Source organism: Lepisosteus oculatus, chromosome 7, assembly GCF_040954835.1.
Source record: "Lepisosteus oculatus isolate fLepOcu1 chromosome 7, fLepOcu1.hap2, whole genome shotgun sequence".
Lineage (NCBI taxonomy): Eukaryota > Metazoa > Chordata > Actinopteri > Semionotiformes > Lepisosteidae > Lepisosteus > Lepisosteus oculatus.
The window spans coordinates 5,158,405-5,176,181 of record NC_090702.1 but is presented as its reverse complement, the minus strand read 5'-3'; the positions used below and the strand labels follow the sequence as shown (position 1 = coordinate 5,176,181).

General features: G+C 42.7%; 1 protein-coding gene across 4 annotated transcripts in view; it reads right to left on the bottom strand.

The window, feature by feature from the left end:
• Positions 1 to 1,115: 1,115 nt before the first annotated feature.
• Positions 1,116 to 17,777, bottom strand: part of mon2 (MON2 homolog, regulator of endosome-to-Golgi trafficking) — a 69,997-nt gene continuing 53,335 nt past the window's right edge. For 2 of the 4 annotated variants that reach the window (XM_015353281.2, XM_006633807.3), the window contains 11 exons: positions 16,743 to 16,941; positions 14,265 to 14,890; positions 12,566 to 12,709; positions 9,596 to 9,613; positions 9,120 to 9,248; positions 7,825 to 8,015; positions 5,856 to 5,916; positions 5,623 to 5,746; positions 4,704 to 4,911; positions 2,592 to 2,674; positions 1,116 to 1,785 (listed from right to left, as the gene is read on the bottom strand). In XM_015353281.2, the coding sequence (XP_015208767.1) occupies positions 1,622 to 1,785; positions 2,592 to 2,674; positions 4,704 to 4,911; positions 5,623 to 5,746; positions 5,856 to 5,916; positions 7,825 to 8,015; positions 9,120 to 9,248; positions 9,596 to 9,613; positions 12,566 to 12,709; positions 14,265 to 14,890; positions 16,743 to 16,941 (1,947 nt within the window). In that variant the 3' untranslated portion in view covers positions 1,116 to 1,621. The remainder of the gene's footprint in view (positions 1,786 to 2,591; positions 2,675 to 4,703; positions 4,912 to 5,622; positions 5,747 to 5,855; positions 5,917 to 7,824; positions 8,016 to 9,119; positions 9,249 to 9,595; positions 9,614 to 12,565; positions 12,710 to 14,264; positions 14,891 to 16,742; positions 16,942 to 17,777) is intronic. The other 2 variants (XM_015353283.2, XM_006633808.3) reach the window with 1 other exon arrangement.

The following is a 17,777-nucleotide window of genomic DNA, read 5'->3' as shown; positions in this document are numbered from 1 at the left end:
TGGCTGTGAGAGGGTGAATCCAACTTTTTAAAGAAGAAACATGCTGAAGCGGGGTTTGAGAGTCATTTCCCAGGTTGCTAACAGAGATGGGGGGGTTTAGTGGGTTTTGGGAATTCGTTTTAAAATCGTTCTGACAAGGGGTGCATTCACATGTGCGTAGTTTTGTGTACGTGAGTGTGGAGTATTGTATATTGAGTGACAGGCCTGGAAGGGTAAAGTGTTTTGGGTGATAATGGACAGCGTCTATGTGATTTGTGAGGCTGAAAGAAGGTTGATGGTTAGAGAAGGATATCTTTAATGTTGAGAGTGTAATGCTGTTGAAGAATTTTGGCCTTATTAACTTTGCACAGTGGCAGCCTCGCAGAGCTCTGGACCTGGGTTCAAGTCCGGACCTGGGGTGCTGTCTGCGTGGAGTTTGTATGTTCTCCCCCAGTTCGTATGGGTCTCCTCCATAGGAAGATGCTTAAACGGAAGATCCTGTTGTATTACACACTGTGAACACAGTTGCCGGCAGACCAGTGATAGACTGTGCACCCAGTATAAATTCCTCTACTGCTTATCAAAACTAAACAAACTAAGAGATCATAAGAGAGCTGTGCAAAATACAATCAGACAGACTAATCAATGGGCTTTATGTTATGTTTTCCTGCATAAAAAATAAATATGCAGAGGACTGATCACTTCTGCAAGATGCTCACTGTAGACCAGAAAGTTTCTTCATGTCAAAAGACAAAGAGAAGCAGTTCAAAGCCAAGTAAATCTGGCAGAAATAATATTGCAAAACATTTACAATATGGGATAGGGACATTACCTCACGTGCAGAACACCGTTGCTGAACTTGTGTACGCAATGCCACAAACTGGTCAGTGACACCCACCACCCAAAGGATGTTGCTATCCAGCAACAGGAGCAATGTACATCTAAATTTTCCTAATCCTCACTGAAGTAAAGTATCCAGGATACAAATACCTCCACGGTCTTTGGAGCCTTGCTCATATGAGATTAAACACGTCTGGAGAAACACCAAGTCTGGCATTTTAAGGCACCTTAATTCCACTTCTCTCTGGGGAAAAAAAAGCATGTAGGTCAAGAGGAACATATGAATCCTTTCAATATTTCCTTCACAGTTTTTAATGGGAAAAATTATAGAACTGTACCATTTATTTGTACACACACAAGTACATCCCCTTCTCAGACTGGCTACAGATGACATGGAATGTTACAAAAGGGTCTGCGCAAAACTCCCAATCATTATTGATTTCTCGTGCTAAAAAAGTGCACCAAAGACCATCAACTGTTGCTTCATTAGATCAAGAACGCCTCGATACTTTATTCTTAATTACATCATTAACACTATCACCACACACTGTACATTTTACACTCCCTTCGGAAAACACTGCATTTTTATTGTAGCAGTTAATACGGTAAGTCCAGCTGCTCAAGTTCAATTATTAACTTGTACTTAAGTTTACACGGATATCGGTCAATTCCTTTTGCTGGGGGCGGTCTCTCACAGTTGTCCCTGTTCAAACAGGCCCTTGTCGAATGAGAGGTCCGTTCTGTGCCTTTAGTCTTTAACTTCTTCCATAAAAACTCTGTCTTCCTTGCTTTACGTCAGCAGTCATGACTCTCCATTTTGCACTTTGGTTACTGGTGGCTGCATAAAGTCTTTGAAAGGACTGAGAGCTTCTTTCAGAGCTGAGCTCACTTCAGAAGATGAACACGTTATACACTCCACAAGAGTCGGGTACAAAGCAATTACTTGTGCCCAAGTATTTCCATCCACTGTTGGTAAAAGAACCACAAAGGCAAAACAAAAAGAATGTTGTAAATTTGAAAATAAAGCTGATTCTATCAAACAACGCTTTCCCTTCATTTAAACTTCATTATAACGCTGCCATGTGCGACTGATAAGACTTGTAAAAAGAACAACAAATGTTTTCATGAATGGTTAACAGCAGACAATCACATGAGCTACACTAACACTGACACAATGTCAAAGAAGACACGCAAAATATAAATCAGAAGTTGACTGTTTTTTGGGACAAAAGTCCAACATTTTTATCTGCCTGTCCAACCACCTATATCAAATAACTGCCATTAATTCCTTACACCCTAAAAGCAGTATAAAAGGATTTCTAAAACAATGTCCTTGCAGACATGCTCTTCTGAAGTACACACTACTCATTGTTTCTGTATATATCATCCCAGTGACATGTACACTTATCTAGTGAAACTCCTGCACAATCTCTAATCATCTCTAAGAGAAACTGAAGAAAGTTATTGCTTTCACAAAATGATAGGAAATGGATTACTTTCCAAATATTCTTCCCATAAAATAACTTTCTTTGCTTGAAGTGGAAGAACTAAGGCAGTGGTCCAGGCCAAGCAGTACCTATTTTCAGACAACACGTTGTCAAAAAGATATTTTACACTGCTTATCTGTCACCCGTAATAATGGGCTGCACATCCACCGGCATATTTTGCTGACTCTATAGTATTTAAACTTTAAATACAGTAGTAGGCCAATAAATTAAAAGCTAATTAAGCTATAGATATGTGACCTGCCACAAATGAATTGTTTTACTCACCATTTTCTGGTTGTGTTTTCTTGAGAGAGTCCATGAGTGTACTGATAGCTTTTAGGACAAATATGATTTCTGTCACCTGTTGCCTGGAAAGGAAATTAGAAGATTCCATTTTTTCCTTGCTCGATTATGCACTAAACTCTGACCAACAGAATCTTTGGACTGCTGTGCTGATTTAAGTGTAAAGATGGGTTACACACTGAAAAGTCCCACAATTAAGTGACTTCACGTAACTCAATAACATCCTTGCCAGGCAAAGATGTATTCAAGGCACCTGAACTGAACAGAAAAATAAAATCAATAAAGGTGCAACTTTTTTTTCCCCTTGAGTACACATGGAATTAAAGCACTGGGCCAAGATTCAGTTTAATGCCTTAACAAGGAACAAGTTAAGATTTATTCCATGCAGGAAAGAGAAGAAAAGAAACAACGTTCCAGCTGTGGAGCCTTATTTGGAAGGCTTCTTGACACGAAAAAAAGAGAACAACACAAACACAACAGGTTCTACACACGGAGAGGACTCCACAGCCGAAACGTTTTGTTTCTTTTCTTCTCTTTTCGGCATGGAATAAACCTTTGACTTGCTCCACTGCTGTAAGAGAATGCCCACTACACCCTCTTCCCTGGTCATCTTCCTTTCAGCTCTGAGAAAACTAACAGGGTCTGTCTGTCCTCGGCCACATGAGACACGAATGCAAGACTGATTGGAACCTGTAAAGATGATATCACTGATGTCTTCCTAAGAGTCTGCAGACCCCCTCAGGTCAGTGGTCTGGCCTGCTGTATAGCGGGTTTGTTACTTGTCCCGAGTTGTGTGCAGCAGCGTCTGAGAACTGAGAGTTGAATCTGAAAGCGCACACATCGGTATGAACAGTAGAAAAAAGGATCAGAGGGTACGAGGGGGAGCTACATGGAAGTGCAGTTCAAAGCCAAGAACAGAAGGCACTTCTTCAGGGTGGTGAGAGGGTGGATGAAACTATCCAGCCATCTTGTAGAAGCCAGTACCCAAGCTTCTTTCAAAAAAATGATTGGACGTGATCCTTGGGTCAATGAATTACTAGCTACCTATAGACAAGATGTGCCAAAAAGTCTCCTCTGCTTTGTAACCTTTTTTTGTGTTCTTGTGCTACATAAACCACACACCATCTTGTATTCAAATAAGACAGTACAGTGAAAAAAAAAAATCACCCTGACACTCATGAGAGCCCAGATCCATGAAACATGACCTTTACACACTATTGGACAGTTCTAACATAACCGCATAGCTAGTTCCACAAAAAAACAATTCCTAAATGTGTCACCCGGCAGTTCTGCTGGATTTTCCAATGAAACTCCACCATCAGGAGTTGTGTGTGCGCGGCCTTAATCGGATAATGATCTTCCCCAATATGTGTTCACGTGTTCCTCAGCGAGCGGATGATAAAGCTGTTTTGCAGCTCACTCAGTTCCATTTCAGTTTCGGACTGCCTTTGAAAGGAGTTATTGGCGCAACAATATCTTGAAGAAGTCACTGTGTATGGTGAAAATGTGTTACAGTGTCTGTTCTCTTGGTCTATCAAGCCTGTTTTTTGGAATATTACAGAGAGAGAGGAAAATAGGGTAGTTCCCATTTTTTGGAATGTCAGTCAAGGCATTGGAGATCATGTGAAAAAGGAAAAGAGAAAAGAATGATGTAGAATTTGATGTTTTGACTTAATCTGGGCCAGTTCTTTCAGCATTCGCAAAATTACAAACACACGTACAGTTTTGCGTATACGTTGTACTTGAATAGGAAGAATTGGCAGGCCTCGCAATTCACCCATCCTCCCAAATTTTTAACTACTACTTCCAATTCAGGGTCGCAGGGCAGCCGGAGCCTATCCCAGCAAGCAACGGGCACAAGGCAGGGTACACCCTGGGTGGGATGACAGTAATCACAGGGCACACACACACACACTCTCACACCAGGGCCAATTTTCCTAGAAACCAATTAACCAACCAATTGGACTGTGGGAGGAAAGTCACACAAATGCAGAGAGAACATGCAAACTCCACACAGATAGTAAACCAGGTCTAGACTTGAACCCAGGGCCCCCCGCGCTCTGAAGCCTCCACTTGAGAATCGGCAGGATTTACCTCGGCAGAGGACACCGCCCGCTGAGCCTCTCGTCTGCCACGTAGCGGTGCAGCACGTCCTCGGACCTTTTCAAGAGCACGGAGAGGGCCATTCTGGAGATGTAGCCTTCCTGAGGGGTCGAGACTTTGTTGCTGAAGGAGAACTGCAGCAGCGTTTCAAAGCACACCTTGGAAAACTCCTCCCTCATCCGAATGTCTATCTCTGCCTCTGCGGAGAACAAATCGGAGAAGACGCAGAAAGCGTTTAGATGAAAATGCCATTTATTTATCTACCTGTTTTGAGGCATTAATAGCATTCTATTAAATATACAAGAAAACATCAGGCCTTTTGTAAATAAAATACAAGAAAATATCAACAATTCTATAAAGGACAGGCTCAATATTAAGACAATTTGACTGTTTAAATCCATCCCTTGCACCCTCATATTCTAATATTGGAGCTTAATCTAGACTCTTAATATTGGAGTCTAATCCTTGATGCATATGTATAAGGTGTTAGTCTGCAAGGATATTTAATGATATATCAATATACATGGAGCCCTGAGTTCAATTCCTGGGGTGCTGTCTGTGTGGAGTTTGTAAGTTCTCCCTGTGTTTGTGTGATTTTCCTCCAGGTGCTCCTGTTTCCTCCCACAGTCCCACAGACTGGTAGAATAAAAGGCTTTGAGGAAAACTGGCCCTGGTGTGCGAGTGTCTGTCTTTGTTTGCATCTGTGTGTGCCCTGTGATGGACTGGCATCCCATCCAGGGTGTAGCCTGCCTTGTACCCACTGCTTGCTGGGATAGGTTCCCTGTGACCCTGAGTTGGTTTGAAAATGGATGGATGGTTATTCCATTTACCTCAAAATATTTGATAAATACTAGCTGACAGTCATTTTGCTATGAGACTGCCTGTCACACATATTTTTATTTTGTCTCACCTGTAAATGATGTAGACTGAGAGTGAATCGATCCCTTATTTAGCATCGTCATGATCTGTCCAACAAAGTCTTTGGGGATAAAATTTGCAAAAGGCAGGATCTCTGTGCTGATAAGCTGGACAACCTACAAGAAATGTAGCACATTCAGATGGCACAACAAAGAACAAAATCACGTGAACTAAATTGCATGGAGGAGAAGAGAGGCTTGCCACTCCTGATATCAAAAACCTTACCTCGACATCTATGCTTTCATTTTTCTGAAATTCTTGAATAGAGAGATTGTCCGGAGGCGTGCTAAAGAAGAAAAAGGATATAACAACAAACCACCATACGTTACCAAATCAGTACAGCATAGTGAGCATGGATGCCTTAATTCTGAAACCATTTCATTGTACAAAGCTGGGAAAGGCTAAAATTACACAGCCTTTACTTCTTTTCGTTTTAGAGAAGTTAAGTGCTTTGCTCATCACGTGAAATAACATGAAAGTTGATTCCAATGTAAAATGATTACACAAATGACTTATACAAATAGCTTACAAATTCCAATAAAGCCTAAAACTGATATCAGAAAACAGAGGAAGCCATGTAGAAACTGCTGATATCACTTAATGGGAAATATCAATTAAATAAAAGCTATTAATCGTTTGAGAGCTTAACACCACAGATTTAACAGATTTTCCCCTTTTTTCAGCTTCTGCTCTTCTGCACAAAGAATAATAATAATAAACTTTATTTTATATAGAGCCTTTAAAGGTGGCTTCTCAAAGCGCTTTACAGAATGACAACAATAAATTAAAAAAATGCACAAGATAAAACACAAGAAAAGAACAAGAAAAACACAAGAAAAGGTACTAAGAAAAGCAGAGGGGTGAAGAATGGAACCAGTTAAGTAAAGGCTTTTCTGAAGAAGAGGGTTTTGAGTCTGGATTTGAAGGTTTTGAGAGAAGGTGACTCTCTGATATCCTTGGGGAGAGAGCTCCAGAACTTGGGGGCATTACAGGAGAAGGCCCTGTCACCCCTAGAGTGTAGATGGGCTTAGGGGACAGTAAGGAGAGCAGGATTAGAAGAGCAAAGGTTGCGAGGTTGGGAGTAGGGCGATAATAGTTCAGACAGGTACTGAGGTGTCAAGCCATGTAGAGCCTTGTAGATGAGCATGAGGATTTTAAAGTCCACATGGAATTTGACCGGAAGCCAGTGCAAGGACTCCAGGATAGGAGTAATCTGATCATTTGCACTAGACCTGGTCAGGATCCTGGCTGCTGAATTTTGGACATACTGCAGTTTGTCAAAGTAGATTTAGATACCCCAGCAAGTAGAGCATTACAGTAGTCAATACGAGAGAGAATGGTGGCTTCACAAAGGTCTTTAGATTTACATGCCGACGAGAATGTCACAAACGCAGATTTCTGAAGTGCAGCGAGTGTGAAGGAAATATGTCTATTCTTGAAAGAGCACAAACTCCACACTCTACTTTGTACCTCCTGTATACTCCTTATACTCGTGTTCTTTAACCCTGCCACTCCGGAATTGACACTGAATTATGGAAGGCAGCAAGCTAATGTCTGTGATGACAGAGACAAATGCCAGCAGCCATATCACCCTGCAGCTCACAGCTGGCACTGAAGCTCAGCAGGTGTGAGCCTGGTCAGTACCTGGATGGGAGACCTCCTATGAAAAAACTAAGGTTTCTGCTGGAAGAGGTGTTAGTGGGGCCAGCAGGGGGTGGTCACCCTGCTGTTTGTGTGGGTCGTAATGTCCCAGCATAGTGATGGGGACACTATACTGTAAAAAGGCGCCGTCCTTCAATGAGATGTAAAACCGAGGTCCTGACTCTCCGTGGTCATTAAAAATCCCAGGATGTTTCTTGAAAAGAGTAGTGGTGTTACCCCTGGCATCCTGGCCAAATTTCCCATTCACCCTTACCCATCAACACACAACACTCTCTCTCGTGCTGCAATGTAAAAAAGCAGCACACAAACACAAACCTATCATGGATATTAGAAGATTAGTAGATTTAAAAATCATCCCAGTTCACCCAATTCTCCTAGCACCTCTGAAAATGATGCAGTCAGGATAAGAAGTTCTAATCTCCTGGCTGCAGGTCTCCTTCTATGAATTAGGTGTCCTTTTCTGGAGTGGCTTTAATAAAGCCTTAGCACAGCAGCAGCACAACTGCACCTGGGAAGAGCGCAGCTCACTTACCTTTTTGTGAACAGGAAGTCTTCAAACGCATTTGCGAGCTCTGGCCACATGGTGTCAAATTTCCCAGAAGACGCGTGCTGCCGTGCAACTGGAAGTCCAATCGATAGCACTTTCAACAAAGACGACACTGCCAGCTTCCACGTGCTTTCTGAAGGGCAGGCGTACTTCAGACCCAACGGTATCCTCATGGTCTGCGTGACAAGAAAGCAGGACGCACACAGTTACTGGAATGAATCTGTGGAATACCTGCATTCAGATCAACTGAAAAAGAACACACTCACATCACAGGATCATTGGAATGTATGAGCTAGTGATTAACATGGTTAAATGACCACTACGAAATGTGAAATGACTACAGAAAAAAAACTAATCAGGCCTTTTCCACAAGATGGAGTACTCCATGATGACATAAATGATGAACAGTTTTCCAGACATGTAATATGTTCTTAAATTAGCCGTAAAAGTGGACTTCATATATTGCACAGAAATAATAAAATAAAAATAAGGAACCTCAAACACCACAGTGGTTAGCACTGCTGTCTCGTATCATAGGAGGCCTGGGTTCAATTCAGAACCTGGGGTGTTGTCTGTGTGGAGTTTACATGTTCTTCCCTTGTATGCGTGGGGTTCCTCTGAGTGCTCCAGTATCCTCCCACAGCCCCAAAACATACTCGTACATTAATTAGCTTCTGGGAAAACTGGCCCTCGTAGTAGTGTAGTAGTGTTTGTGTCTGCCTGCGTGTGTGCCCTGTGATGGACTGGCGTCCTGTCCAGGGTGTATCCTGCCTTGCACCCGTTGCTTGCCGGGATATACAGTGACAGAGAGTGGAACTATGTCCCTAAGAACACAGAACAGTGGCCGAAACTAGTCCCAAGCTCCAAAGAGAAGCATCACACACAGACAAGACTCCCCAGCGATTTAATGGAATGTACAAAATCCTCTAGTTAATGCCAAAGCTAAACAAAGGGACTACTCTGAAGACACTAGTGAAACAAAGCTCTGATGACACAAGTAGAATTTAAGCCCAGGTGCATTCAGGAGAGAAACCAGAAGGCCCATTTTACAACATTAATAACCTAGAACAACTTGCTCAACCACATTACCAAAGTTACTGCACAACAGATTTGCCCAAAACAACCAAACTAGCAAGAATGGCTTTCTTTACATCTTTACCCTTCTAATGTTATAATGAAAGAGTAAATCATATACACTGGTTGTTGCCAGTTGAATTGGTCGGATCTGAATGAATCTGCTTGTGTGAAGTTTCACAGAGAGACCCCGTTCAGGGACTTACCTTGATGATTTTCTGCAGCACTTTCTCACTGACTACCGCTTTGTGGCAAGCTGTTTTCTGGTACAGATCCACCACCACTTCCAGGGATTTTTCTGCGAATGGGACATAGTTCAAGGCGACCCACTCGGCCTGCAACGCACAACAAGAGAAGCTGCAGCTCGCCGGAACTCAACTCAAACGGACACCAGAGTTTCATACGTTTGGATCCTTTTTTTAACAAAAAAAAAAAAGACAACATGCAAACAAAGCGAACAATAACCCAAAAAAATCATATCAGAAGGGAATCATCACAGGACCAGTACACAGAAGCAGGTACAGTGGCAAAGCTGAGTTAATGCTTGCAAACATGTACATGTATATGCCAAATAAAGACAGTGTCAGTAATGCAGGTGACTAGAAGCCTATCCATGCTGTTAAAAATCTCTGTCTAGTCATTACTGATTAAGCTATAATAAGCTGAAGGTTGTTGAACTCACCGGTGCAAATAGTTGGATCTAAAGTGGATCCATTGAGTAGTACGGCAGACAGAATAAAAGAAGATTTAAACCATTAACGTACTTGTGGTGGACCAAGCTTCAAAAACAATGTCTGGATGCATTTAGAGTTCTTATGCATGAAACGTCTATGCACACTGTAACTGTTTGCAGTGTAACAAAAGGCTAAGGAGGCCGAAATCAGTCTAAGTCATTAACTTTGAACACAGAGTCGCAAAAAAGTTAAATACCTTTTAATTTTAGAGACCTTTGACATTTTGCAATCTAAAACGGAACTAAAATGAAAACTGCTTTAGCTTGTCTTCTCTTAAACCTGCAACAACAGTCCAGAGATGTCAAACACACACTGCACAGTCTATGCTAACATGCTTTTTAACCAGACTTAACCGTGATGAATGTTACTGAACTTTCTATGGGCTGATAGGAAGTACAGTACGGAACATGGGAATAGGATAATCTGAGAAACAAAGCAGGGCACTGGTTTCTTATTGTGCTGTTTGGGAAAAATTCAAAACTGCTAAAAAAAATCAATTCACCTAAAAAACGGAGAAACTGTTGTATATGGTATCTTTAACCAAAACATAATTGTGCATTGAGCTCTTTTGTATGCTGAATCCCTAGGAGATCATAATGCACTACAGACAGCACCTGACTTTATCCAAGTACTACTGTCTCTGAATCCAATGGGGTTATTCACTTTAAAAAAAAAATTGTGAATATTCTTAGATTATAATAATTTGATAATGATGCCTCTACAGTGAACACTCGGTTATTCCAGTAAAATGATAGTCCACAAATTGAACACCCTAGCTTTGACTGCTTATTTTAACAAGTCTAATATGAAAATACTGGAAACCCAGGAGATACAACATGTGCTGCTTAACTATCGATGCAGCATTTGTTTTCCTTACACTGCCTTTACTAAAACCAAATGTTTCCAAGTGTACCGTATTGGGAGAATCATTCGAAAAAGGAGATAAAAGGATGCTTCTGTATACCACTCACTTTATTATAACATGCAAGACTTAATTTTTTAAGACCAGCTTCAAATCGAGGCTCAGCTGTATCTGCGTACTTTAATGCACTTGAGCCTTCTTTGTCCAATTTAATGATAAATAGCATTGTTAATAAAAGAGGAGGTTCATCTTATTTTCATATGTGTACATGCATAAAAAGTCAAGGTATCAAGAGATAAGGCTTTATATTGGCCAATAACCTTATACAGAGGGTCTGGCACAACTAGTATTCAATGCTGAGAACAGTGCAGCTCCGAACATAAAAGAGATCTCACATTAGTTTTCAGTGTTACGCGGGTTGTTTTTTGTCCAGCTAGCTAATTTAGCCAGCTTTCGGAAAAACAACAACACTAAACTACCACTGCCTCAAGCTGAATGTGTCCAAGGCCAAAAACATGATAACTGACTTCACGAAAAACACTCACACTCCCACCCTAACCTATATCGGGGGAGAACCTGAATCCGAGAGGCGAGAACAAACCGGGCAGCCTGGTGAAAATCTGGCAGAAGGTCACTGGGGCTGATCTGCCAGCCCTCTCCTCCATCTATCATTCACGTAAAGCAAAAATCCATCTGCGGTGATCCTTCACACCCCTTGTTTAATAACTTCCAGGTACTCCCATCAGAATGCAGATACCGACTGCCCAACTCCAAAACCAACAGACTGAAGTTCTCATTCATACCTGTAGGTATATTGTTACTTAACACTTGACCTTCTATGTAAATATGTATGCATATTGCTGTTCCTGTTGGGGTTTATTTCTTCTGTCTGTCTGCACACCAACACTGCTGCTGTAAAACAACTTGCCCTCCCCCCATCCTAACAGGATACATTTTGGATAGGATGCCTGTCCATCACACGCACGCATTCACACCTGGGCTAATTTTCCCAGAAGCCAATTAACTTACCACAGTACGCTTTTGGACTGTGGGAGGAAACGTGGGGAGATCATACATACTCCACATATATAGCATCCCCAAGTTTATCTGATAGCAACACTTCCTCCAGGTACCCCGGTTTCCTCCCACAGTCCAAAGACATTCTGGTAGATTAAGTGGCTTCTGGGAAAAATGGCCCTGGTGTCTGTCTTCTGCTGTGTGATGGACTGGCGTCCTGACCAGGGTGTATCCTGCCTTGTGCCCGTTGCTTGCAGGGATAGGTTCCAGCTCCTCCATGACCCTGAATTGGATGGATGTTTTTTCCAACTGTTTTCTAGCAAAAAATGAAAAATCACGAAACAACTGCTGAAATCTATGTATACAGTGCTATAGAACATGAAGGCTTAATATCCGTTAGTGTTGGATTTAAAAGGTGTATCAGTCCTCCCCAAGCACTTTGTTGTTCTGTAAATCTGGTGTTTTAACTAGCCATGGCTACTGAAAAAAACAGCCTCTTCACACACCCAATGTATCGCTCACACAATCTCACAAAACTAGGCAAGTCAAACATGAAAAATATACTGGCGACTAATTGTGCTATTAAAATGAGTCATGCAACTTTGCAATTCCAGTATGTTATTTAGGATAGATAGACCTAATATGGTATAAATGTTTAAAACAGCAAAAAAAAAACTTGTTTTTTTGTTACTTTTGTTAATATGCATCTTCCCCAGAGTGAAAGACGACTCAAAGCCTATGCTGGCAGGATACATTCTGGATGGGATGCCAGTCCATCACATGCACAACAGGGCCAATTTTGGGAAGCAAAAGATACTCGGTATGTCTTTATAACAAGTCCCAAAGTGGATATAGTCAAATGGTAATGGAAGAGAGGAAAGCAAGCACTTTGGAAATTCCAGTGGGGAAAAACAGATGTATATAGACAGGGAGATATATAACCAGGATAAGAAACATCTGTACAAAAAAAAACTAATCTTTTCACATTTTACTTGAAAACTTTGACAAAATGTTAACCAGGAAAGAGAGAGGCGCTGACCTGATTATATTTCGCGTTGGCCACATGTTTGGTTTCTAGCTTTCCGTACTGAGGCGGTTTGCAGGCAAACTCCACAAACAGCAGGAGCTGGTCAAAGATTGCTGGGTACATGACTTGCATGTTCTCTGGTCCGACACAGATGGCCTGGGACAGGAATAAGGAAGAAACATGCGTCACCGCAGAGAAAGGGATTCAATTTCATCCAATTCAAATATGAACTAAACTAGCGGTTTTATCTAATTTGCCTTTGTAACAATGCACACACATTAATTGTACTTGAAGAATATAATTAAAATACACCTAAATCATGCACATGCAATAATTTGAAGCCTCCGGGTATTAGAACAGGTATTTTGCCTTTTTAAAAGAAATGGGTCTAATATAAATACAAAAGGAGGCACTTCTTTACCCAAAGGTTGGTAGGAGTGTGGAACAAGACTACTTAGCCATGCTGTTGAAGTTGAAACCCTGGCTTCTTTCTAGAAATCTCTAGATCAGATTCTTGAATTAAATAAGTACTCACCATCCACTGGACTTGAGGGAAGCCGAATGGCCACCTCTTATTAGTAACCTTTCCTATGCTCTATCAAAAAGCCAATATTATAGAAGTATACAATCTTCAATGCAAAGAGCACCCATATACACAGAATATCTGGAGCACTCACAAATGTTGATTATTCACAACTATAAGCATTTATAGCATGACACCTGAAGAAGACTTCACAGCCGAAACGTTGCGTTTTCTCTCTTCTCTTTTCAGCATGGAATAAACCTATTACTTGTCCCTTTGCAGACTACGCATGCTGACGCAGCTACCCACCTGAACTACTTTATAGCAAGATATATACTAAGTGCTTCTCTTAGCTTCTTTTTATTAACAACAACAAAAAAAAAACTATTACGTTTCAAGAGACTGGTTTTGACTCGCGTTCATCCCAAAGAGAGAAAAAATGATTTGGGACTCAAATGATGCGAGACCAGAAAGGAGCCAGACAATTCCTTTTTCCTGCAAACTGGTGTTCTCCTTTGTACGCCTGGAGCTGAAACTGCCCTTCAGAAACTTCAAAACCTGCCAGCCGACGGGTCTAGGGGGGTGAAAGGGATCTACAGGGTATTTCAGTGTGGTTTGGTAATCTATCAGTTCATTTTAAATCCCAAATTACCCGCCTCATCCAGACAGCTTTGAAGGTCATGAGAGTGAAACAGCATCCGTCCCTGCAGCCAATCTTGGAAAAATCCATAATCAAACAGGTAGGAAAAATTCAATCAGATCCTTCCCACATCCTCAATTCTGAATATCAACTTCTTCCTTCTGGCAAACGTTTTAGGGTTCCCAAATGTAAGTCAAACAGATACAAACATCCCTTTGTTCCACTACCCATTTAAGCTGTCAACACAAATGTCAAGGATGAACACGATTTTGACTCTAACAACCCACTTGAGTGCGATATGTTATGTGATGTGTTATAAATGTTACATGTTGTTATGTGTTATACTGTACACATGCAACAGCGCGATGTGCAATGCGTTTCTTATTTTTTGCAATAGAAGAATGTGCCATGGTTTTCTTTTCTTCTCTTTTTTTGTTTTGTTTGCATTCTATTTAAATGTACAGGAGTGCTGGGTGTCCATGGTAAATTCCCCTCAGGGAGGACAATAAAATCTTATCTTGTCTTACAGGCAGAGAAGGGACACGCACCTTTTGCAAGACGTCCAGAGACGTCAGGACGGCTTCCTGCAGGCTCGTCAGGACGGCCTCCGTATAGGAGGGGAGGATGAAAGGAGAGGCGTCCGAGCTGATGGGAACAGAGACCGCCCCGTACAGGATGACCCCCAGCTTCTTCAGGTCCTCCATGCTGAACCCCGTTTTGATGTGCTGGTACAGGGCGGGGAAGATCTGAACCAGGGCGGTGAGGAAAGGCTGGCTGGGTATAAAGGCGAGCTTCTCCGAGCCCGTGGGCGGTCTGGTGCTCTCCGTGCCTATCCGGTACCAGGTGTTCCAGGCGGACCACCAGAGGGCCGAGTCGTCGATCTCCTCGGACGCCGCGGCCGCCTGCTCGGCGCCGTTGTACCTGGCGAGCCTCTCCCCGAGGGAGTCGGACCGCAGCAGGGGTCTGCCGGGCCCCGAGGCCGTCACCGGCTCCATCAGGACGGGCATGCCCATGGCGGCCAGCGCGTCGGCCTTTTCCGAGTCCTTCACCGGCGTCACGATCTGGAGGATCTCCTGGAAGCTCTTCAGGGCCGCCAGGGAGACTTCGTTGTTCTTGCTCAGGGCCGCGGACTGGATGTGGTCCAGAAGCACGTCCCAGGCTTTGAAGAAATCCCCTGTGGGCAAAAGAAGATCCCCCTTATTGGCCATATACAATTTCTCGCATTAGGAATTTGTCTTTTCACAGACCCAAGCTTGCTCTCCATGAGACACACAGACAGAGAGAGAAGCTTGGGGTCAGAGCGCAGGGTCAGCCATTTATACGGCTCCCCTGGAGCAGTTGGGGTTAAGGGCCTTGCTCAGGGGCCCAACAGAGCAGGATTCCTCTTTGAACCGGCAACCTTCCAGCCACAGGCGCAGATCCTTAGCCACAGAGCCACCTACTCCGCCCAAAAAGGGGCAGCTTGAGAAACAGAGCGTTTTTTTTAAGGGGGAAACGTGTGCAAAGGAAGGCGGGGGGGGATTGTAAAACGGCCGTATCGCAGTTCAAACTGACACCATAGGTGGAAGGCAGAAAACGTGCAGTCAAAACTTAATGCATTTTTGTTTTTCACTACATATGCACCGCCATTTGGAATGGCCGATTGTAGGTCTCGGCTCGCGTGGACAGCTCCCATAACGCACAGGGACAAACGCCACAACATGTCGTTCAATTTGCCTGCACAACCCTCTTTCTTGCTGCGAGCTTCACAGTTCCAAACTAGGGGGATAAAACCGACTGGAGGAGTGGCACATCTCTCACTGATGTCAAGAAGCCCGCAGGCCACACATAGTTGCGAGAGTCGCGGTCCGTCTGTATGAGGTAACGGCCCTAGCTCGATAACCTCAACCCCACACGTGCGCATTTTGTGCACTCCTGCTTGAAGAATCCTGCTCACGGCTGAGCCCAGCCTGCCCTCAGACCAAGCGCCTTTCCTGATTAAACCATTCACTTTGTCACATTTTGGTTCTTAAAATACATTTCTACCTGAAATGCTCAGGAACTTTTTATAGTATATTAGCGTGTCACTGTTAACAGGCCTCAAAATGCTGCCTGCTTCCTAAATTAGTCAAACCCTTTTCATCACAAAGGTGGTTGAACTGTCGTAAAAGGTGGTTTGGAAACACTCGGTTTTCTAACCATCTAACATTTCTAACCAGAAAGGCACTGCCCTACATAAACTGCACACACTTAAGTGTTCTTATAAGGTCTGGTTCCCTGAATTAAAGAGCACGGTGAGAGATTATAACAAACAGTAGGAGACAAATAGAATTACATCTCCTTCCTTAAGGAGACACTTAGATGCTATAGAAGTTAGGGAGTTATGGGGCACCACCACCGAAGAAAACAAGAGTTTAATCTCATAGAACTGCTACAATTATAATGTTACCGGTGTCATAAGCAGACAAAATAATACAAAGACATACAGTCACAAAAACAGAAAACCTCTGCGCCCATGCCACATACAACAAATCACCGAACATTCAGGGTAGAAGAGCAGAGTGTCCTTGCTAACTGGACTAAACCAGCAGTGTCACCAGGACTAAGTGGAAAAGTGCTCTACCTGTCGCAACAGAGGAGCATCTACAAGAAACGATGGCAGTAAACGCATGTGCCGTCATACTCCCTTCATCTTCTCATTCTCGAGTGGGAAAAGTGCTGGACGTATTTGAACATCCAAACTCAGTAACACAAAATAAAACAGAACAACTACACTCAAAAAAACAATGGGAAATAGTGCATCAAGTGCATGTGCATTATACGTCACTGTAAACAAAGGAAATATTCCAAGAAAACATAAAGAAGTGACAGTTATAAATGGGGAAAAAAAGGCCACAGAAAACAGAATATGAGAGACCTCCAGTGAGAACAATATGCTCGATAAAAGATGTACTGGAATTTATCGTGTCAGCCAATGTCTTAAATAGGAGGAAACAAACACCTCACTGCAGATGTGTTTTTGAATCTGTGATGAGACAGGGACCAACCTAGAGACTGCAGTAAGTATCTTCTGGTGTTGAAGATCCTGGCCACCCCAGCCAAAGTCAACACCCAGGTCTCTGCCCACTGCTTCTCCGCAGTGTCCCTGGAGTGATGGATGAGGATGTTTCCTCCTCCCGACTCGATCTTCTCCTTGTCTGCTGTGGTGGAAGACTTCCGCACGCAGTCCAGCAGGTGGAACAGAACCTACAGGGAAGAAAGAAAGGAAAAAAAAAAGATGAGACATTTGAAGGAAAAAACAATTAGTAGAAAGGTGGTTACAGGCAATGTTCCCTCTAAATTGTAATGGCCTGTGTGCGCAAAAAATTTCAAGTTGTGCGATTTTTTTCCCAGGGAAAAAAACTTGCACGCACGAAATTGAGTGAATGTAAAATTGTAAACCTGAAATGATTTTTTGTAAATATCGTCATCCTCATAGAAGCATAGGATGAGGATATAGCAAAAGACTGGGACAGCGACTCAACGAGCCCAGTCATACAGACTGAGTGCCGGGCGACCATTAGCCGTGAGGTACGAGACCACGATAGCACAGATACCTATTATCGAGTAGCAATAATAATGCACACAGCCAAGTTGGGCCTCTCGCAGCCAGTCTCATGTGGCCAAGTTAGCATTTTAGCCCCAAGACAACCATGTTTGTTTTATTTATTTTAATTTTATTTTTTGTGCGCAGTTCAATTTGCTATGTGCGCTGATTTCATAACCTGTGTGCATGGTTACAGGGTATTTCCTCTCATACCTGGATTTTCATGACCAACAGGTACAGTATGTGTTGCTACTTGTTATACTTCCCCATTTTCTACTTTACATAACACATAATATTTTGATATTTTCACCTGAGGAAGTTTTCCCCTCTCTCTCCCTCCCACCTGAGGAAGTTTCCCCCTCTCCCTCACACCTGAGGAAGGCGCCACAGCAGAACTGTTGTTTCTTTCTTTACATTTTGGCATGGAATGACCCTTTACCTGCTCCTCTGCAGTCTATGCTGCTCAGTTTCTGGAGTTTTTATGCTCTGAGCCTCA